Here is a 22,238-nt window from a genome sequence, read left to right as displayed (position 1 = left end):
AAGTGTTTGTCCTTCCACAGCCCACACTGACCACACTACCCACATCTGCACCAGTGTAGCTATAGCACAAGCAATAGTTGAAGACTTCTGGTTAGTTTCCTCTGGTTGTGACTCTTGTGAAAACACAGATGTTGCCTCCATGACACACAACTGCCCATCTCTGATCTAGACCTGTTTTAGCTTTTTAATTAATTGAAGCTGAAATTCACTTTTTTTTTCAGGGTCAACGAGCTGTCTTTGCCTTTGGACGACCCAAACAGCCTGGAAGACGACATGGGGGTCGTGCTGGTGGACATGACTCTGTCACTCAGAAATGGAGACAGCAAAAAAGGCCCTGTATGACAAGCTCCCACATATATATATACTGCATGTTGTCTGGCAGTAGAGATAGTTGTAATGCATCGCATTTATTACACATTTATGTTTTAAGCCATGTTTCTGTCTATGTCTTACTAACCTCAGTGTCTTTTTGTTTTGCACCTAACATGCATGCTCCTGTTGGCAGCGGTGGCCCCAAATACGAAAACGAAGTATTAGGGTAAGGCACAATGGAGGGAACACACTTAACAGACTTTAAGTAATATTTACTTTGGTTCGCATTCTACAGATATACAGAAATATAGAGCTTCTAAATAAATAATGAGTCACTGTTAACATCCAATCATCTGCAGGGTATGACCTCCTTCGACAGAGTTCAGAGTAGTTCAACTGGTACCACAAGGTGCAGTGATGCAGATCTGGTGTCTCTTGGTTGACCAACATTTTATAAAGACTGTTATTTTGGCAGTTACCTGTACTCAAGATGATCTGAATATGTCGGTCTTTTTGCACAAGAGGGCAGCAAATCACCACATTCCTTGAAAAGGAGAAGTCTTTTGTAACAAATACAAGCTGACAAATGTATGTGGTGTAATTATTAATTCTAAAATAGCTACTCTAAGAGTCATTAACACTCAGTGAGGTATACCTACCTTATACTGACTTTTTGACTGCAGCATAACGTTTTTTGACTATTCATTTAACAAAGACATTTTTTTCCTTTATAGCAACTCAATACATAGCTGGAGTTCTTGGATGTTTGGAGTCACCCCCTACAAAACACTGCTGAGCTTAGCAACAGTATTTCTGGCCCGACTGTTTACTTACAGGATGAGTCTGCTGATATTCTGTATTTTTCTTATGGTCAAGGAATCCCATGAAATCGTACTAACTAGTTTCTTCTGTGTATCAAAAGCTTATTCCTCTGTGCCATGGAGCTCTCTTCTTGTCTAAAAACTACAAACACAATGAACATGGGAACTGTAGTTTATTTTGTAGTGTAGAATTGATCCCACATACACTGTCCTGCTGACACAATTACCCCTTTTAATAGGAGACAAATTATCCCATTGTAATCCATTGGATAATAATAAATGCTAAAAAAGAGGAGCTCAGTAATGTCAGCTACATCTAAAATTAGCTAACATTAGCCACCATAAGATACTGGTCGATAGTAAGTGTATACAATTAAGCAGGATGTGTTTTATGCATATTGACTTCTCATTTCAAGAATAAGAATGTGTTATTTATTATTTATGTCTTATTTTTCAAAGGTTACATAGTGTCTCTGTAAATAAATAAAACAAAATACTTTATTTGTGAACCCATTTTTTAAAGCTTTATGTTTATGTTTATGTGCACAGCAGTATTGAGAGCCAACACGTTTCTGCATTTGTTTAGTTTTTCATGGGATTTGTTGACAGTTAAAAAACAGCTGCTGACTGCATGCTTTTTTTGCTTATGCCATTTTCTGTTAGTACACTCTGTCCTCTGTAGTGCATGGATGTATGAATCTGAGTGGGGCAGCTTTTTCTGAGATGCTTGAACCAACACATCTGGCATCTTGGCTCATACCTTGCGTTAGTCGAGAAACATTTCACCAATGCTGCAGCCACGTGATTCGGTGGTTGGAAGTTGTTTGCTTTACTGAACAGGTATACTTAATAAAGTGGCCCGCTGAGTGCACGTTCCACTGCTACTTCAGATACTTATCATACTCTGCCAAGTGCATTCAGTGTGGTCTGTTCATTGAAACATGATTTTCTGCCCATACATGTGGCAGGGTATTCAGACAGGACATCAGTATCAGCTTGATCTACATTAATTGAATCTGGCTTAAATATATCTCTCTACTGGCTGAGTCTCCATGTAAGCTCAGCTATTTATCTTATATCGCTCCCCATTATATATGGAAGAGAGGCACTGCTATGCATTGTGGCTACAGCAGGCTTTACCTAATCTTTTACCGAAATGAAATGAACATTTCATTCTCTTTTCACTAGAGAAGAGAGATAATGCTGTCTCATTCAGCTGCCTTCCAACAGAGCTTGTTGTAATGTCCAAAGCAAAGCTCTGATATGCAGCCTGTTGCCATCTGATTTAAGCTTTATATAGTTTATTTCAAGGTAGAATTCATTTGCCTTTCTTAGCTTGAAGTATTAGATATCCTGATATTGCATGCAAGTGTTCTATTTGTATTCCGAATCTCTTTTTTTTCCTCCTCCTTCCACCTCGTTCCCCTTCTCTCCTTTGTTTTCAAATCCCTCTCCTGCAGTCAGGAGGCACTTCTCAGAGCTTTCGTCTGTCAGAGACACTGAAGAAGAGTCAGCTGTGGACTTCGGTTGTGTCAGTGACTCTGGTCGAGGGTCAGGAGCTGCCGCTGGACGGTCAGGGAGGTCAGCTCTTTGTTCGCTTCAAACTGGGAGAGCAGAGATACAAAAGCAAGGTACTGGTTGGAGGACAAATCCTTTTCATCTCCTCATACTCTCCACCTCCCCTCCTTTTGTTATTCTTAATACTTCTCTATCCCCCCCAACCCCGTACTCTTTTCTTCTTCTCCACACTCTCCTTTCTTTGCTCTTTTTCTCTTCTTCTTCTCCTCCAGTCATAAACACTTTTCTTCATTATTTCACCTCTCCATCCTTAATCTTTTCATTTCCTTTGTCTTTTCACAAGTGTCTTGCGAATTTAGCAAAATATTGGAAATGTTTATTTTGTATGTATTTTGTTGTGGTATTTTTATCTTGAGACTGCCGTTATAAATACAGTAATGTATTTTATGCAGCACAAATACTATATATATTTAAAGTCCAGGTGAAATGAACATCAGAGTGCCATTTGCTTTTGCACAGTGACGTATTTCCTGTAAAAACAGCTAGGGTGGGACTACGAGTTGAAGATTGATTGACAGGTGAATGTCATGATATTATTGGTTGAAATCGGTTAGTTTATGCTTACATAACCATGCTTGACATTTTGTTATACAGGAAGACAAAATTATTGGATTTTGATTAAAAAAAATACAAAGTTTTGTACTAATTTTTTGGCCTACATTGTTAAATAGGAGTACAATGTAACAGGATGCAATCTTAAAGGGTTAACATAACTTTTTTAATTTCACTTGGACTTAGAGCGCCTTAATACTCTTATAATCTCTAATGTGATCACAGATCATGCAAAAGAGAAGTTCTGGGAAAAGCTAAAATGGATTTTTGGTGTGTGACGTGAGATGCGTGAGCTCTAATCACTGCTCCTCCTGGCAGCTGGATATTGTCGAGCAGTCATGCTCACTTTCTTGCTGGCTCTGTAGCTACTGTCACTGATGATTATCTCGGATTTCTGCAACATCTTCCATTACTCTTCAAAGCTGCATGCCATTGAGCAGCATTGCTCCTTTTCTTTTCTCATAGGCAGGTTAAAGTCACAGTGATTACTTTTTATGCCTTTATGTGCGATGGTAATTTCTGATGCTGATTTCTGAAGCTGCTTAACCAACAAAACTTTCAGACAGTAGCAGCGCACGCATACCTCCATGATTAGTTAAACCTTGCAGTGTCAGAGTTGTGTGGCCGAGTTTAAGTCAACAATAAACAGTCAACAAAAATAATCTTTTTATTAGGAATAAACCTACCTCTTGCCTGAACTGTCCGTAGCTGCATAGGGTTGGCGACTTGAAGAGTCTAATACTTTCTGAGGTGGTACGTAGTGTAAAAATGTAGATAACAACAAACATGTTATAAAAATGAATGTTTTCTGACATTTCACACGTTTACAGAATGTAGAATAAATTAATTACCACTGTAACTAACGTGGAAATTTGGGCATAATGTTTTCTGAACTTGACTTTGCTACTCTCAGCGTTCAATGTACATGCACATGAATTTCTCTTTTCTTATACTTAATGTTCTAAACTCATTTCTGATTCAGAATCACTGCAAGGTGCCCAACCCTCAGTGGAGAGAGAGGTTCACTTTAAACCAGTTCTTGGACAGTCCAAATATCCTGGAGGTGGAGCTCTGGTCCAAGGGAGGACGAAAGACTGAGGAGTGTTTGGGAATGTGAGTCTGCATTCAGATCCTGTGTGTATGTGTGTGTATATACTTGCACACCTGAACCCTGTGAACAGAAAAAAACTGATTTGACATTTCCAGAGGAGCTGCCTTGTTTTCCACTTAATAATTTGTAAGCAAAGATCAATTGTAACCAGGTGAGCGGTGTGTTTGTCAGGTGAAGAAACCATTCCTGTTAGTGTCTCAGTGAATGGTTCGGTGTTTAGCCTTCATCCCAAGTAGATGCCTACTGAGCCTTAGCATACAGCAACGACAAAAATATAGGCTGCCACTGTTAGAATTGGATATGTACAGGTAAGGCATGCATGACTGTGTGTATGTATATGTGTGTGCCAGCATTTGCATACAGTTGGTGAAGGCCTGTGTATATGTGTGTGTACAGGTGTGAAGTTGACCTGTCCAGGGTCCCTTACGATCAGAGGCAGCTGTTCACGCAGACCATGGACCAGGGGAGAGGACGCTTGGTCTTCATACTTACACTGAATACATGCAGCCACGTCTCCATCTCCGACCTCTGTGTCGCACCACTCGACCAACCTCACGAGCAACAGAACCAACTGGACAACTATGTCAGTCCCCGTGCTACCAATACTTCTATCTGTACTGTATGGTTGCATCACTTCCAGTTGTATCAATACATCTGACACTTTGTTTGTTGTCAGTAAAATCTCAGTTTTTCTCTAGAGAGAATCTGGGTCAGTGTGAGTTTTTTTTATTTTTTTTTTATTAAAGCAAGGATGAGCCCATTACAAAAGGCGAAGAGTGAAGAGAAAGGAATGTGTGGTAGTCTCAGTCACTATAAAGTGAACATTCAGTTGAAGATTTGAGTCAGTTTTTGGTTAGTTAAATCCAAAATGAAACGAAGACTCTTGCACTATTGTGATGGAAGGTCAATAGATGGCAGTATCTGCCTTGTAATAACACTCAGTAATAAAAATTTCTGCTGAAGAAAAAAAAGTCCAACATGAACCCTTCTGGTAAGCCATACTTGATTATTTACAGATGAGGGGGGAATATTTGACCTGCAGTGTCCTGCAAGTGTCCTGCATCATGTGATGCCCAGCCCATATGGGCTTACAAAACACTAAACGGCAACAACAGTCAGGATGGCCACATGACAAATCACAATGTACAGTTCCACAAATTCAAAGAGAGAACATGTCATAAAATTGAATTTCCTTAACAGAAACGTCTTATTATGTTGGATACAGTGCTCTCTGTCACAAATTACCATGCATTTTCTATAAATCCTGCTAAGACAAAAATGTCCTTATTCAAGAGGTGACTCAACATTTCACGTTCAGATAACCAAAACAAATCAGGGTGCTTCGACTGGATTTTTAATTTTTTTTTTTAATTCAGCCTCAACGACACCAAGATCACATAAAACACATAAACGCTGTTCATCAGGATTGCCTTTATATCTGCCTACCTCAAACTGCCAGTGGTAGGGTACCAGTACTAAACTCAGCACACAGGGTCCTCTACCCTCTTTAAATTAAATATTGATTTGTATCAATATATTTAGGACTGTGCTGGAGATGCTGTCCCTATACAATTTGTCTTAAAAATTAAAAGCTGCACTTTAAGTGTAATGCCTACTTTTTTATGTTGTAGTTGTATTAACTAAAAATCACGCAATTGCACGCTATTGCAATTTCCCAAAGCATAACATACATTTTTAGATGTTATATCTTATCTTATATCAGGAACAAATATTTTAAACTGCGTTTTGGATCCCAGATTTTTTTTTCAAGGATTATTTAATACTGTGAGATAGTACATGATTGACCATGATTGAGGACTGTGCATTCTTGATGGCAGTAGGTGCTCTCTGGGTGTTTTCTAATTTAAATGTTTCTAAACCCTCATGTTTCCTGTCTGCTTACTGTCCCCCCCCAGAGTTTGAAAAGGTCCCTGAAAAACCTCCGTGATGTCGGTTTCCTTCAAGTCAAAGTCATCAAGGCTGCGGAACTGCTGGCTGCTGATTTAAATGGTGCGTCACACATTTGGATTCACATTCTTTTTTTTCTTCTGTTTTTACATCTAAAGGGACAGAGAAAGCTCAGTGTGTAAATGTTTTTTGTTGTGTTCTGCAGGCAAGAGTGATCCCTTCTGTGTGTTGGAACTGGGGAATGACAGACTGCAGACCCACACAGTCTACAAGAGCCTCCACCCAGAGTGGAATAAAGTCTTCACATTGTCAGTTTAAGTCTCTTTTTTTGCTCATTAATTCTACATAATGTATGTAAAACCTCATGTATGCTGTATGCTTGTGACAAGTTGAAAAGACTGGGACATACTGCTGTTATGTGGAGTGCCTGACCTCCTTGTTTGTCTCTGCAGCCCTGTCAAAGACATTCATGAGGTTCTGGTGGTGACTATCTTTGATGAGGATGGAGACAAGGCGCCAGACTTCCTCGGAAAAGTTGCCATTCCCCTGCTCTCGGTACACACTACTTCACCAAGAGTCCGTCATGCAGACAATAGACTAATCTATTTACACTCTGTGTCTAAATTAAAGTGAAGAGGGCGATAACAGTCCAGCGGGTTGAAGAGTTGCTAAGATGTAATCCAGCATGACTGATGGTCAGGTTTGTGGCTGAGTTCGACACCTGATGCCCTTTCTGTCCTGCAGATCCGCAGGGGACAACAGATCACCTACCCGCTGAAGAAAGAGGACTTAGGTGGGCTGTCGAAGGGGAGCATCACTCTGGACCTGGAGGTTATTTTTAACCCTGTAAGTAAAAGTTCATCCTGAAAAGAGGACATAAGTGCATGATGGCTATGGAAGATGGGCCTGATTCTGTCTGTTTCTCACAGCTTCATTTGTTTTCATCAGGTCAGAGCAAGTATAAGAACCTTCCAACCCCGGGAGAGAATATTCATGGAGGATAATCCCAAATTTTCCAAAAAGGTTTGCCACAGCTCTGATTCATTTACTGTATAATCTGGGGTTTGGGAATCCATATTTTGCATTATTTTCAGTTAAAAAAAATAAATTGTAACACACATGGTACATGAGATTTTAATTGTAGTTGACTTTTTATTCATCCAGAGCAGCATACACGTACATGTGAAGGATAGAATACCCTTCAACTCAATTAGTGCTGAATAATAGTCAATAATTGATTTAGTTCATTCATAGACCGAAAATTTATTAGCAGATTTTCTGTTTTACATTTCTTATGTGATAGCAAACTGAATATCTTCGGGTTTTAGATTGTTGGTAGGACAAAACAACGGATTTGAAGGTATTGAATCTTATGAAATTGTGGAATTGTAAAAAAAAAAAAATGTAAATAAAAAAATTGGCATTTTAAAGACCAAACAATGAATTACTTATTCAAAAACATGATTTGAAGATTAAACAATAATGAAAATTATAGCTGGTTGCAGGCCTAAACGCAGTAACAGTAAACGTTTCAAACAACCAGCAGTAAAGAGGGCAAGGGTCAGAGGTCACTGAGCTTTTGACAATATTACTGTGATGCTTGGATGATTAAAATAAAAGAAGAAAAATAGGAGCAAAGAGAAAACATGAGAATACAAGTTGCACAAATGTTACCATGTTTACTATCAATTTGCTCTTTATGAACTGAACATGAACAATTTTTACTTTGCTTTTGTCTACAAAACAAAGGCTGCGAAAGCAAAGACTTTCCTTTGCCTGAATTAGTTGAATTGCGCGTTAATTGACCCCAACTGTGACTGAGTTCTTGTCCACTGTTCTGTTACATTAGTTTGATATACAGTGTGCAAGACAGGGTGCGAGACAGGGTGCCTGACTGTCTGTACTTCCCACAAAGACTCATTGTTGTCAGACAATACATTGCTCACTAACGCCAAAAAATTGGCTTACACACTGAGGACTCGGATCGTGACGTGCAGTGTTTCCTTCTGTTTTAATGTTGAAAGTCTTGGTTGACAAAATCAGGTCAGATTACTGACACTTTTTGCCCCCCTGACCGCAATGGGCTCATTCCAAAACAAACCAGTTACTCTCACTAATTCACTGGTTGGCTAGAGGTTTCCTGTTAAGTATGAATTAACATACGCAATGAAACCATAATTAAGATCAATTTAATCTACATTTTAGGCATAACTGCTGTAATATTTATGTTTTTTTTATGTTTATATTGTGTATCTTTCAGGCTCTGGCCAGGAACGTACTGCGTGTGAAAACACTGTACATGGCTATCATGTCGACTCTGCAGTACATCAAAAGCTGCTTCCAGTGGGAGAGCGTTCAGAGGAGCCTGCTGGCCTTCCTGGTGAAGTGCTTTAACTGCTTATCAACACACTATCTGCATTTCCCTCTGTTTTCCCTCCAAGCTGCGGAAGACAACCGCAGTCTGGCCAGCCCCTACTTGAACTCTCCCAGCAAGAATCTTAATCAATGCGGCGTTGGGCTCAGCAGAAAGGCAGGCTTGGCCCTGGCTCCTTGCTGGAGTGGACGCTTTCGGTGCTGCATGTCTCGTAGATGCAGAGTTAAGCCTCAGCTGGAGAGAGTAGAGTCCCAGTGGAGTCGAGATAGAGTCTATTTTTGTTCTACTTCCCTGACAACTCATTAACCCTCTGTCCAATCTGTGCTCGGTTTGATTTAGACCCCATTATGCAGACAGAAGTCCAATTAAAAGGCTCTTCAGAGATAAGACTTATTCTCCATCCTGCCATTGTTGCATACAAGTGTTAAGTAAATGTGTAGACAGAAACACAGGAGAAGCCTCTCAGCCCTTGTCTTTAAACTGCAAAGTGGAGTGGGTGCTGATCTTTTTGACATTATTCACCCCCAGATCGAGCTCGATTGAAATGGCATACAGCAAGTTGTGCATTAGCTATGCAGGCGATCAAGGTCATGGAAAGTTCCTTTTGTTTTTGCAGCTGATGACCTGTAGATGGCACTAAAGTTTTGCTCAGCATCCCAGGAATTCCTTCGGACACCAGTAAAGAGATACTGTACGCCACCAGCCAATAGTACAGTTTGTTCAATGTGCTGTGAAAAATGGGAGCTGCAGCACAGAGCTGTTATCTGAACAGAAGCCACTCTTAAGCTTTAAGGCGTGCATTTAGTTTTGAAAATTCAGGATCACTTAGACCTCTAGAAACCCATCCAAGAGGGGGTCAGGGGGCAGTGCACATAACTCAGAAGCTGCTTGCAATGAAAATATTTAATCCAGTAAATGCACAGGTACTCACAATGAAACACTACTTTTTGATAGAAAAAGGTTCTTAATAATGTAATTCTCCAGAATACCCAACCCCCCCGTTATTTATATTTATATTTATATATATATATATATATATAGTGTTTATTATTAGGAATAATATTGTTGTTTTGCCTGACAGCTCAGACACACACACTCAAGCACAAATCATAAAAGCATGAACAACGTACACACACATCCTCCCACTTCATCTCAGTGTTTGAAAGACAGTACCATCTGTACTCATGTTTTCACACTAACACTCAGCGCCTTTTCAAGCCTCAGTGAGAGGAAATAAATGCCTGCTTAATGCCGCCACACGAGAGTAATGAATCAAAGCTTCTCTCTGTATGACAGGACAGAGTGACGAACCACCTGCCGACTGTCAGACACCTTCGTGCGGCTTTGCACTTGCTGTTTAACTTTTCTCTTTTTTATGACTTGCAATTTTTATTTTGAAATATAATCAGTACTGTAAATCAGAGAAAAACGATAAAGCCTATTTTCAAACAGAACTTCCCCAGTTTCCCATTTCCACCCCACCCAAATGCAGAAACAAAAGGGGTTACCAGAAATCAAAGTGGTTTGCTTAGAAATGAAGCGAGAAGGAAAAGAAAAACAATTCTGATAGAAGGTACAAAAGCATAACGCCCACATAAAATCAATGTCATCAGTGTGCTTCCAGCTCCTCAATTAACTTTACAAAAGAAATATATATGTACCACATTGTTTTTTCTTTCATGTTACATATGACATTGTTGTCATATGCAGCAACTTCTCTGAACTCTTTCATCTACACCTTAAAGGAAGCTCCTGAGAATAATTAGCTAGCAGTGAATCATTTTGGACAGAGAAATATATATATACATGTTCTTCCTCTTGCGCTACCTTTTAGCATTTAGCATTATCCCATAATTGTTTCTTGTGGCCACAGTAGCTGCTGTTTAGCAAGAGTTACACAGTCTTTTCTTTAAAACAATGAATGGAGTAAATGATGTCAGTGATTTCTCTGCTCTTGGATTACTGCTGTGCCATGCAAAGCCTTCTCTGAGCATTAGTGTGGAAATCCTGCTGCATTCTGTTCTCCAGTTCAGTAGCTCTCCTAACATTAGGTAGCCTTTCATTTTTTTTCCCCCTCTGTGATCTGGATTATATTTCCAGAGCCCTTTTTGCTGTTGAAGACTGTGTAATGCCTCTCAAGCTGAAATGGGCTGCAATTATCACAATCTTTATGGCCTGAGTATACATTTCCACCAAAGCGTGACTTGGCTTTCCCCCTGTCCCGGCTCTCCCAGTCATTACAAAGTCCTCACTAATAAAACATAACCCTTTCAGTGAGGAATTGGTTTCATCTCCTCTCCCAGGCCCTGTTTTGGCTTGTGATAACACAGACAAGAGCATGCTTGGCTTTTTGCACATTAAAGCTGATGGTGGTAGCGGTGGTAGTGGTGGGAGGAAGGTGGGGGGAGGGAGATCTGTCATCTTTTATGTCAGTTGGTGCCTCAGAGGAGAGTGATGTCTTTACCAGATGTTCACTTCTATTTTTATTAGCATATAAAAACCTGTAAACCCTTCCCCACGCCTCATGGCTCGCTGCCATTTTGGCCGGCACTGCCTCACTGACAGGATTATTTTATAGTTCCATTTAGCCGTGCAATTGAGACATCACAAGCCATATTTCTTTATCCTCTTATCCATTTTACCTGAGCCACGCACAGGTGGAATGTGCATCACAAGTGCCATTATGGATGTTAATGACATATTAACACACGGGCTCCCTGTGGCTGCAGTGAATTGCGTGGCCGGCTTTAATGTACGCAAGATGAGAGAGGCAGAGCAATTAGACTTGCGTGGTTAATGTCAATGCATATGCAGGGGGTGGAGGGAGAGTCAGTCCAGCTGAGCAGAGTGGTCGCCCTGCACAGCGTATGCAGAATAACTGTACGTAGGAAGCAAGGCTTTGATAGTGGCAGGGTAGCCTTCATCAGCTTGACCAGTGCTTATGTAATCAATAGCAGATCGGATCAACCTTTAGCTAGCGGGGATTCAGGAACTATTGAGAATGTCTTTGGATGTGACTTAATGAAGAGCACTTTGTTTTATCCTTCCAACCCCCCTTGTGTCTGCCCTTACTGATATCTGACCTCTGTGGCCCTCTGCCTGCAGGTGTTTTTGGTGACAGTGTGGTGCTGGCAGTTTTACATGCTGCCCTTCTTCCTGGCCCTGCTCATCTCTTGGAACTACCTCCAGATCCGCTCTGGTCGCGTCAGTCAGGACCTGGTGAGTCCAGAACAGCTTTGTTCATCTTCCATGTTCTCCTCCCTCAGCCCAGTGACCTGCTGGGCTGAGGGAGTGGAATAAAGACACAGCTACCTCAACCACATTATGTTCTCATAATTAAATGCTGGTTTGTTTCCATAGCAACCAGCTGCACCTAACCACACGATACATAATAATGAAATAACACATAATAAATAAGCATAGAAAACTCACTGAATAGACTAATGCAACATATCATTATAGTCTAAGCTAATTTGCAGTGCTTGTCCCTTTACTAACGCTGCTTCTAGTTATTGTCCTGAATCCTGCCTCTTCTTCACTGTAATTGGTCTGTTGCCCTCTTCTTGTTGTGACTGGTCAAATTAGAAAAAGTTTTCAGGCCTCCGCTCTGAAAAGGTCACAATTCACAGTGCTTTTTCCCCCCGCTGTGACCACTCTTAGTTTCACAGAAAAAAGGATGTTGTATCTTGTCTGTGCTCAGTGTGGAGGAGCAGCTGTATTTACTGAATACAGTATGCTAGTTTAATACAGACTATAGGTTATAGCAAATTACATACACAGAGCACCCATCAGACAACAATGTACTTTATTATATTGTTAAATCAGTGAAATCTGTGCTGATTTTCAACCATGCAAGGCTGCATCATTTTCATTATTGACTAATCTGTCCATTATTTTTTCCATTAGTCAGTATTAAATTTACAATGATTTGAAATAATGGTGAATAACTTTAACAACTGATCAATTATCAAAATAGCTGTTTAATTTCAATCAACTAAACGATTAATTGACTGATCGTTTCAGCTCAACAACCGTGTTAATGAATATACTCTATATATGTATACTATCCCATTATGTGACACTGAAATGATTAAGGTAATGGGATAATAAAACTTAATGCTAAGTGAGGATTTATAAAGTAAATGATAAAAATCAGTTCATAGAAACCTGAAGTATTCTGAGTATTCAGACACACACTCTCCTGCCATACTCACGTGCCAGACACTGTTTTCAAATTTGAAATTGCTTTACTTTCTTAATTATTGTCTTTGATTTGGTTGCGGCTGCCCCTTGGAATTCTGGGTAACTTCTAATACGGCATGTATTACAAGAAGTAATCACATGACCCACTGTTCATAGAAAAATATTTGTTACTGCCACTTATTCACACATACACACACATATTCTGTGATATAGATAGGTTACAACTGTGAGCTGCCATGGCTTATTGTGGAAAAGAAGCCTACTATGGCCTGTCAGTCAGCTGCTGTCCTGCAGTGCTGAGTGTTTTTTGAAGGCTGACCTCAGGGTCACCACTGATCCCTGCACTTTGTCATATGATGACCCCACAAGCAAGCTGGAGTTAATACAGAGTCCCTCTGTCAAAATCCGACAATGTTCCTAATATATAAACTCTTGGAATCACTTGAATCTCACCGTTCTTTTTTTTTTTTTTCAGAACAATATGGACTTGGGGGATGAGGATGAGGATGATGAGAAGGTATGTAGCTACCTGTGATGATTGTTTTTTTTTTTTTCGTTCTTTGTTGGCTAAGAATCTGTATTTCTATATGCTGATGAATAGAGAAGAAGTTAGCTTTGTTTCTTAATGTTGACAGAGGTGTCTGCCTGTGATCTATGATTTTATGTTAAGCTCTTTATTCAGTACTAAATCTTCTGATGCATTTTGATTCCTGCCAAACGCTTGTTGTATTTTTTTGTAAACTTGTGCTTACCAAAAGACATTTGGGCTTAATCAAGACCTCACCAACCCGTTTCCACATGTCACAACACATTCATATGCTAATAGAGGGGCGGGGGAAGAGGTTCTGCTGCATTTGGGAAAGTCCCTGAGCTTAACACACCATATAATACCATCAATATGGAACTAATGACAGCACTTAGACATGCTTTTTCAAAGCTTATTTTGAAAGTTCGTGTTGAAAGTGTTACAATGCTTTTAGGCAATGAAATATTTCTTCAGAATGACAGCAGTTTAATGTAGATTATAGACGTTGTGAATGGCCTGCGTCAACCTGATGTAAAGTGGTTCTCATACTGGTTCCAGTGGGAACATGACCCTGAACTGGCTGAAGTGTTTTAGTGCATAATGGATATGTGACTGAGGTCAAAGTAAATTGTCTCACATGTGGTTTTTGAGACTTATAGTCACTGTGCATCTGGAATATCCCGGGTTTGATCCCCTCCACGGCTCTTTTCCCAGGCTTGTCCCCAACGTCTGGACGGCATCGAGCCAGCAATCACTCAGTGTTTCCGAGCGGAAGCAAACGTATATCACAGAGATCACATAGTGACTTTGGCCAGTAAACTGTCCCCCAGTAACCACCGCCGCCACCCCACAGAACATCCTCACAGACCCCAGCTCCTCTCTTTAGTCCTCTAACCCTCCTTGGGTCTCCCTGTGTTTGATGTGGACATGTGGCCATGTCTCTGTCTGAAGTCTGGCGCTAGATCTTCAGAGTCTGGTCTCCTCTGTTTACTTTAAAGCCATCCTTCCCTCAAGGGATCTGGACTAGCTTGAGAACGCTACCTCTTCTCTTTCATAATGTGAAGTCCAGTCCCACTCTGAAGAGCTTTCACTTCAAGCCATCATCAAACGTGTATATGCCTGGTGTCTCTCTCAGAGACACTTATATAGATATTATTATAATGTCTTATAGGGATCAAACCTGTGTCCTTGAGAATGTCTGATATAAAACCTCTGTTATTGTATAGTTTAGCTGACACATTTTTTAAAAGACTTTTTAGGGTACAAACTAAACTCTACATATTTTTGATATTCAGATTTCATCCTCTTCAGAATTAATTAATCAGTGTAATAAATGTCCTTTTTTAATTTAACCAGGAAGTATTTTGTAATATAGTATCTCATTTACAACACGTACAGCACAATCAGCTGTGAACAAAATACCTTTATAAAATGACATTTAATGTGAGGTAACAAAAGTTGTATAAAGATGTATTAGAGTTTCACCTCCTTTTCAAACACACATTTAGTCTGTATTATTTGGTACTGATAGTACTTTGAAGAGTTAAGAGTAATTTAATGAGCTGCATGTCTTAAAATCTGTCACTAGCTATTATAGCAGTAACCTTTTTCCACCAGGACAAAACTTTTATTGAAATTTTAATACAATAGGCTGATGAGAATGAATTGCTTTCTGCTAGTGCATAGCAAAATAGCAAATAAGATAAGTTAAAACATCCTGGACTGTATGGATTCTTCTTTCCATCTTGTTTGTTTTGTCTTTGTAGGAGTCAGAGAAAAAAGGGCTGATGGAGAAAATCCACATGATCCAAGAAACCATCATCACCCTTCAAAACCTGCTGGATGAGATTGCCTCTTTTGGGGAGAGGATTAAAAAGTGAGAATTAAACATCCATTGTAAATTACAGCTCACTACAGCTGAGTGTTTATTTGTATTTCAGGTAGAGGGGTCTCTAAAATGTTCTGAATATTTTTAACACATTTTTTTTAAATTGCCCTGTCCTTTAATTATCCAGTATACCAGTCTGCATCAGAGGGGCCTCAGTTACATTTAAGGACTGCATTTTATGTCCAACCAGGGATCTGTAAATTAAGTTCAAAATAAAATTATTCACTGATGTTTTTGATCTTATTTCTTCAGCACTTTCAACTGGTCGGTGCCGTTCCTGTCCGGCTTGGCTTTACTGATCTTCGTCACTGCAGCAATGCTTACATACTACATCCCTGTGCGCTACATAGTTTTGATATGGGGTGAGTCTCAAACACTGTTTATTATGTCATCTGCTTTGTGTTTGTGTCTGTTTGCCTCCATTTTTAGCAGAGTGCTTCATCACTGTATAAAACCCCTGTCCACCAACTATTCTACTATTTTTATTTCCCTGGGATCTTTCTATTATCCATGAGATTTACAAGGTAGCAGGAGTGTTTGCTCCCATATTTTCTGGCTGCTGTGACTTCCCCTGTATCTCTGTAACATTAGCTGCTTATAATGTCAGTGATGTATGAATTGAAGCGTATATTATTGTAAAGATTATTATCTGAATGGATACAGTGTAAAATGTTGCAACTCTTCCAACCCTAAAAAGTGAAAGTAAAACAGCAAAAAGCCACATATACTGTAGTACCCGGAGCAATGTTTCTTGGACAGCATGCGTCTCCTCTGCAGTTATTTGTTTGTGTGGAAACAAAGAGCGCAGCCACAAGAGACTACTGTTAATGATATGTTGGTGTGAATTTCTGTTTTAGGTATCAATAAATTCACCAAGAAATTACGGAACCCGTACAGCATTGACAACAATGAGGTGCTTGATTTCCTGACGAGGGTGCCTTCAGATGTGCAGAAAGTAAGCCCCACTGGATCAGCCGGCCAGGAAGCCAGAAATCCCAGAGCCCGCTAGCTTTGCATTTTACTAAAACAACTCCCAGGCATTCACCACTCTTGTCTGTATAATTAGATTCATCTGTATAATTATGTAGCCCTGTATAATTTCTGTTGTGTTTTGGTCATGATACATCCCTGGTGGAGGTCTGCTGCTTAGCAGCTTTGCAGCGCAGGCTGTTCCCAGGCTGAGACAGGAGACGCTGCTGCTGGTGTCTCCTGTATGAACTCACCAGCCTCCGCAAGAGCAAAATATCAGTCAGCTCGCTGTATCTCCTCCAACTCACATCCACCAGAATAAGTTATTGAATTTAGCTGGTTTTGTAGAATAATTTAAATAACTTTGAATAATCACACTTTTTCTACAAAGGTCTTTATCAGGGTTACAGGATTTTGCATTGATGGTCCAAAATGGCCACATCATGCCCATAAACCAGATATTCATTACATTCATACATTTTTAAGTATGAACTATTCACAAGAAATTGATTAGTTTTCTCTTTTTTTCCAGTCTCTCCTCTTCCATTTGTGTTCTGCTGTGCTGACCTCTCGTCTTCCTTTATTTTACTCTCCTTCTTTCTTTTAACTTGCCGTCGCCTCTCATCCTCACCCTCTCTGTCCTTTTCTCTCTAAGCTGTTTGACCCCATTTGCCTCCTTCCTCTCCTTCTCCGATGCCCTTGGGCCACTGAGTGTAGTGACGGCAACTCTCTCTGGTTTCTCCGCTGACCATTGTTATTCTGTCTATACGACGACTATGGTCATCCTGCTCAGTAGTGGTAGTATTTGGTAAAAATGCAATTTGATTTGCAATAGGAACTTAGTAGAAGTACTACAAGATAGACAAAAAGTAATGCATTAGTTATAAAAAATTGTAGCTTCATTCTTTTGTTTCTCTGTGAATAAAGTGGCTCTGGTTCTCATTTCCTGCAGGTTCAGTACAGTGAAATGAGAGGCAGCAAGAAGAAGAAAACCTCATAGAACGAGGATAGTATGTCAGCGGGACCTGATGTTGCTGTTTGTGGGCTTCCTTCCTAAAAACTGTTCCCAGACAATCTGCAGAATCTCACCTTTTGTCGGTTTTGCGGTGCGTGGTAGGTTTGAATCTTAATTTGCTGTGTTGATGCACAGCTCAGCACCACTCATTTCAACCAGCACCTAAACCTTTTAACCAAAGAAGTCTCTGCAGAGAATTACTACATTTTGTAACAGATTTTACTAATGAGTCTATCTGTGCATTTCTGGAACAATTTGTAATATTATTTCCAAAGATTGTAGGTGTTTTATTGTATGTACAGTTTATGTTTTAATATAATCAATCAGAAGCTGCTTTATTTTATATTCCTGGCTCAGGTTATGTCCTCCTGAAACCAGCTGAAATCTAATTTTGTACTTTACTAAATGTATATGTTTAGTATGTAACATTTGTGTGTATATTTTTACACAATTTCCATTGACAGATGTGAAGACTTTAATTCCAAAATGGATTATATACCATTTGAAAATAACAAACCAAAATTGTTGCTGGGGTGATAGTAAATTTCATTATAAGGGTAACTTTCAAAAATCAGAGTCGTCATCTTAGAAAATTGCTATATTATTTAGATCTTTGTGATTATAAGTATTAATGATTAATGAAGTACTTTTCCATATGTCGATACACAGCAACATATCATAAGTAAGAAGCAAATATTATGCATGATCCGTTGTTTCTTACATTTACCTTTGAAAAAGGATAAAGAGGTATGTGCTAACAATATTGACTGACTACTCTCACTTTAACGTGACAATATGGACTTGTTATTACATGCAAAGATGAGTGCCTACATTTTAGGTTTTATTTTATTTTTTTGTTCATCCTACATACAGGTTGCACTGTTGCTCTATGTTGTATTTCAGTCTTTGCTTGTGGGTGGGATGGGGCCAGATCTGTACACACAACTTTATTTATAAATGACAATCAAAGATGAAAACTTTGTATCTCTCATATCTAACAGCAATAAATGCACACAGTCACGCACATTTATATGCTCTGTGCTGCGTCTCTTTGAATTCCCCTGCATGCCGTATTCTTCCTCTCTGTGCTCCCGTGCTGCAGGATTGTGGGCGTCTTAACAGCACGGTTGCTGAGCCCCCTCTCTTCATTAGGCTTTCATGAAGTGAGGCGAGGCTGTGTGAGACCTCGCCGGCACCCGAGCTCCCCGCTGTGTTGATGGCCCTTGGGCGTCGCCACAAGCAGGAGGACCTCGCCGACCTCCTCTCAGCTGCTCTGACGAGATGCCTGCAGCCAGCAGCCTATCAAGCACAGCAGCCAGACAAACCTCCGGTACTGGGCTGCACACCGCTCACAGGAGCAGGAGGAGGATTTTAAAACCAGCCACAAGCAACAACAGCCGCGCCAATTTAGGGATTGGAGAATCGGAGTAGTTAAGATGTTGGCGTTCAAAGTAATACCCTGGGATTTATGGCTTTTAAGTCAGAGCGCGTGGGCTCTCAGTCAGCAGCCTCTTAAATGAGAAATGAGTAAAATTAGAGGAAAACTGCTCTTGATCAAATGCAATAAGAATCCCACAATTTTTGCATCAAATGCTGTACAAATGTATTGCACATTAACATATTTCATGATTGAACTGGTTAGTTACTTAAGATGTCAGCATTTTGAGTAAAATAATTTCTATTATTAAAGCTAATACTGGATTGTTTGAGAAATGCATGAAATAACACCTCATCTGGAGAAATAAACTAAATGTACTTAAACAGCTCAGTGCAATATACACATAATATGCTCCACAATGCTACTCCATACACAATAATTTGATGATTTGTCCAATTGTCTTGAGAACAGGGGATGTGGAGACTGTGGCAGACGATGACCTGTATATCTCTTCATCTAGTTATAATGTTGACTTAGGTATCAATATTAATAACCCGCTGTCAAGGACACTGGAAGGACATCTCAATTTGACACTTATAGGCTCAGCATGAATATGTATAGGCGGCGAGACCCTTCAAAATTACCAAGTAAAATCATGGTTCACACGTGGGGACTAATGTGATGTGGCACATGCATTCTGATGAGCCACAAATACAGCGGGCTGATCGGTCTCAAAAGACTTGTTATAACTCAATATCAGACATGAGAATGTTCAGCTGTGTGTGTGTGTGTGTGTGTGTGTGTGAGTGGGTGTGTGTCTGTGTATGTGTGTGCAGACAGAGGAACTGCATATAAAGCTCTGTAGAGGGTGTGAATGTCTATTATTATCCATTAACAACCTTTATTAACGCATTAATAACTATATCCAGCATGGACCATTTATGTCCGTGTGGAGACGAGATGGAGGGGTCTAATGGGCAACGCCGTGTTTATCTGGTTCCCAACATAAAATATTGCCAGTTAGCAAACTGCAGAGCAGCAGGAAGGTGTTTTCACACCGACAGCAAGCCCGGTTGGTTGGTTGGTTTGTATCTCACTGTCTCCATTTCTATGACACTTCACCTTCAAAATCTGGCTGCTGGTGGAAACTGGGCATTGAATTATAAGTGTGATTATATACTAATTTTCATGTAAAAAATTAGTATAGAGCATGGCTTAAAAGCATAAATATGATTAACCTTCACACTGAAAGCTGAATTGTTCTAATCAAAACACTGTTTGGATTATTTTGAGCAGTACAGTGCGGTTTTCAATCACTTGCTGAGTGGTCGGATCATATCTGTTCACTCTGTCCATTATGTATTTCTGTTTCCAAACATCACCACTCTTCATCGGAGATGTATAATTATCATCAAATTGTCCTGATAATGAGAATCATTATCATTACCCTCATTGCTGTTAACCTCTCGCTAGCAACTGTTAAACTGCTAATGTGTTTTAATAAAGTAGGTCTTTTTTTAAACTGCATGTTTGGAATGAGAGTTATCTCCTCTCACTCTCAGCAAGAATGAAGCAAATTAGAATATTTCTCAAAATGGCTGACTATTACTTAGTCAACTGAATGTGTTGTGTGCAGTCCTACAGCACCAGTTGTTGTTTCAGCTTATCTGTGATCAACCATTGTGTCACAAGTTTCCATTTTTTAAAATGTCATAATTGTGTTATCCTCGTTCAACAACAATCATTTCTCTCAATAATGAGCTTGATTTTGACCATGTGGACCCCCCACCACCACCACTGCCACCACTCCCCATAGTGTTAACAATCCTTCAGGGAGTCTGGGTCCAGGTAAATCACAGGAACAGTGTGTACTAACTGGGATGCTGCCCAGAGGCTGTGGGGCGGCTGAGTTGTCCCGGAGCAGGCCGACATCAAAGCCCTTGATCCAGAAGAGCCTGAGGCTACCAACAGTGGACTGCTCTGATTGACAGAGGAGATGCAAAATGATGTTGTGAGAGAGAGCAACACACTCATATTAAGTTGTCCTTTTGTGGTGTTTTGTTTTACTATCTCTTTAAATCAACAGCACTAGAATGTTGTAGTTGTGTAAACCTATAGAAAAGCTAAATAAAATGTTTTGTTGTTAAACAAGCTGAGCTCTGTAATCTGTAGCAAACCCAAACTACTCGAACGAGTGAAATGAAGTGCATTCTTTTGGGAATAGTTTCAGTTGTGCATAATTATGCATTTGGTCCTCTAGTGCAATGGTTGATAATATAATGTGTTAATTTGCAATAATAAGCTGTGTATATTGCTACAATATGTGTAATTCAATTGAATCCATTGGTTGAGTCAGAAGGATTCAACTACCACTGAGAGCAGCCGTTGCTGGAAGTTTCAACCATTTATCCATTGCTGTTAGCTAATTATTTGTGTGTCTATATTCCCGGGGTCCTAAATTCCCTGACCCTCAACCCTAGAACATAGGACCCTGGGAACAATGGGAATGACCCCCTAATTAACCATTTATCTAAGCTATTACTTTTAGGTAAGTATTTCAACCATTTATCTATTACTTTAAGCTGACTGTACATTTCTCTGCTTGCTAATAGCGTCACACACTTTTGCAGTTGCAATATGTGATGTTCAGGTGTAATAGCTGACCCTATATGTGGATTACCTAATATATATATATTTTCTATGAAATAATTATTTTGTCAACTCACTTGAACTACTCCTAATATTTGCACATATCCCCTGGGAACTGCAGAAGTATACAGATATCCCTATCTGGGAGTCACTGATGTAGTGTCCATAGCAGCTGGACTGTGTATGTGAGATTGACTTAAAATAAACTATAGGATCTATATTAATGGTAATGACTTTATTATGAAATGAATTAATGCTGAACAATAACGAAGCTGACACAGATGTTTTTGGATGCACAGACTTTACTACTACTACTACCCTACTTTTTGGTAGGATCAATTCATTGTTGGTTTTGGTCTCTTCATGGGATTTGTTAACAATAAGAAATGTATAGAATAGGTTTCACATATTCATTAACGTAATCCTAGACTCTACTGCTTATTAACGAAGGTCAGAACAGTTTTCCTAAATGATGACTTTGGATCAGAAGCATTGTTTTTAGCAGCCGTAGAACATGTTGATCCTCATGTTGTCCCAGTAGGACATGCCCTGCCTCTGGCTGATTTGACGTTTGGTGTGGAAGCGGGATGATCAAGTCGCTTCCCGTACTGGGATGGAGAAAGGCTGTTCTTCCATCTGTCCCTGTTGTTAGAAGTAGTCGGGTTAGGGAGTGTTTCAGGCTTTGTTGGTGACTGCTTTGTAGCAGTTGTAGTACCATCTGCCAGATGATGTTCTCCCAGTTGATCCTGGACGTAGGGTCGCGAGTCCTCCTGGTCTGCCCGTGCTGGAAGCCCAGATTGCGGTGGTTGATCTGGGGCTGGATGAATTGCTGTGGTAGAGCAGCCCCGTCTGTGCACGAGGAGAGGCAGATGTCGCTCCCCTCGGCCCAGAGGGAGGAGAAAACATCCAACTTTGTCTTGACGCCTGAGTTTAGTCATTATTCGTTCTGGACTG

At 40.0% G+C, this 22,238-nt stretch overlaps 1 protein-coding gene across 3 annotated transcripts in view; it reads left to right on the top strand.

Moving 5' to 3' along the window:
* Nucleotides 1-18,281, top strand: part of LOC118321285 (multiple C2 and transmembrane domain-containing protein 2-like) — a 41,652-nt gene extending 23,371 nt beyond the window's left edge. For 2 of the 3 annotated variants that reach the window (XM_035652552.1, XM_035652549.1), the window contains 17 exons: nt 222-336; nt 506-538; nt 2,594-2,764; nt 4,246-4,376; nt 4,771-4,957; nt 6,291-6,384; nt 6,488-6,590; nt 6,735-6,837; nt 7,027-7,128; nt 7,231-7,305; nt 8,543-8,662; nt 11,762-11,875; nt 13,335-13,376; nt 15,152-15,261; nt 15,526-15,635; nt 16,131-16,228; nt 17,195-18,281. In XM_035652552.1, coding sequence (XP_035508445.1) covers nt 222-336; nt 506-538; nt 2,594-2,764; nt 4,246-4,376; nt 4,771-4,957; nt 6,291-6,384; nt 6,488-6,590; nt 6,735-6,837; nt 7,027-7,128; nt 7,231-7,305; nt 8,543-8,662; nt 11,762-11,875; nt 13,335-13,376; nt 15,152-15,261; nt 15,526-15,635; nt 16,131-16,228; nt 17,195-17,242 — 1,756 coding nt within the window. In that variant the 3' untranslated portion in view covers nt 17,243-18,281. The remainder of the gene's footprint in view (nt 1-221; nt 337-505; nt 539-2,593; nt 2,765-4,245; nt 4,377-4,770; nt 4,958-6,290; nt 6,385-6,487; nt 6,591-6,734; nt 6,838-7,026; nt 7,129-7,230; nt 7,306-8,542; nt 8,663-11,761; nt 11,876-13,334; nt 13,377-15,151; nt 15,262-15,525; nt 15,636-16,130; nt 16,229-17,194) is intronic. The other variant, XM_035652550.1, reaches the window with a different exon arrangement.
* Nucleotides 18,282-22,238: the final 3,957 nt, after the last annotated feature.

Source organism: Morone saxatilis, unplaced genomic scaffold (genome assembly GCF_004916995.1).
Source record: "Morone saxatilis isolate NCDOM2014 unplaced genomic scaffold, NCSU_SB_2.0 Contig11, whole genome shotgun sequence".
NCBI lineage: Eukaryota > Metazoa > Chordata > Actinopteri > Moronidae > Morone > Morone saxatilis.
Note: the sequence above shows the minus strand (reverse complement) of the source record. Positions and strands in the feature narration are given on the sequence as shown.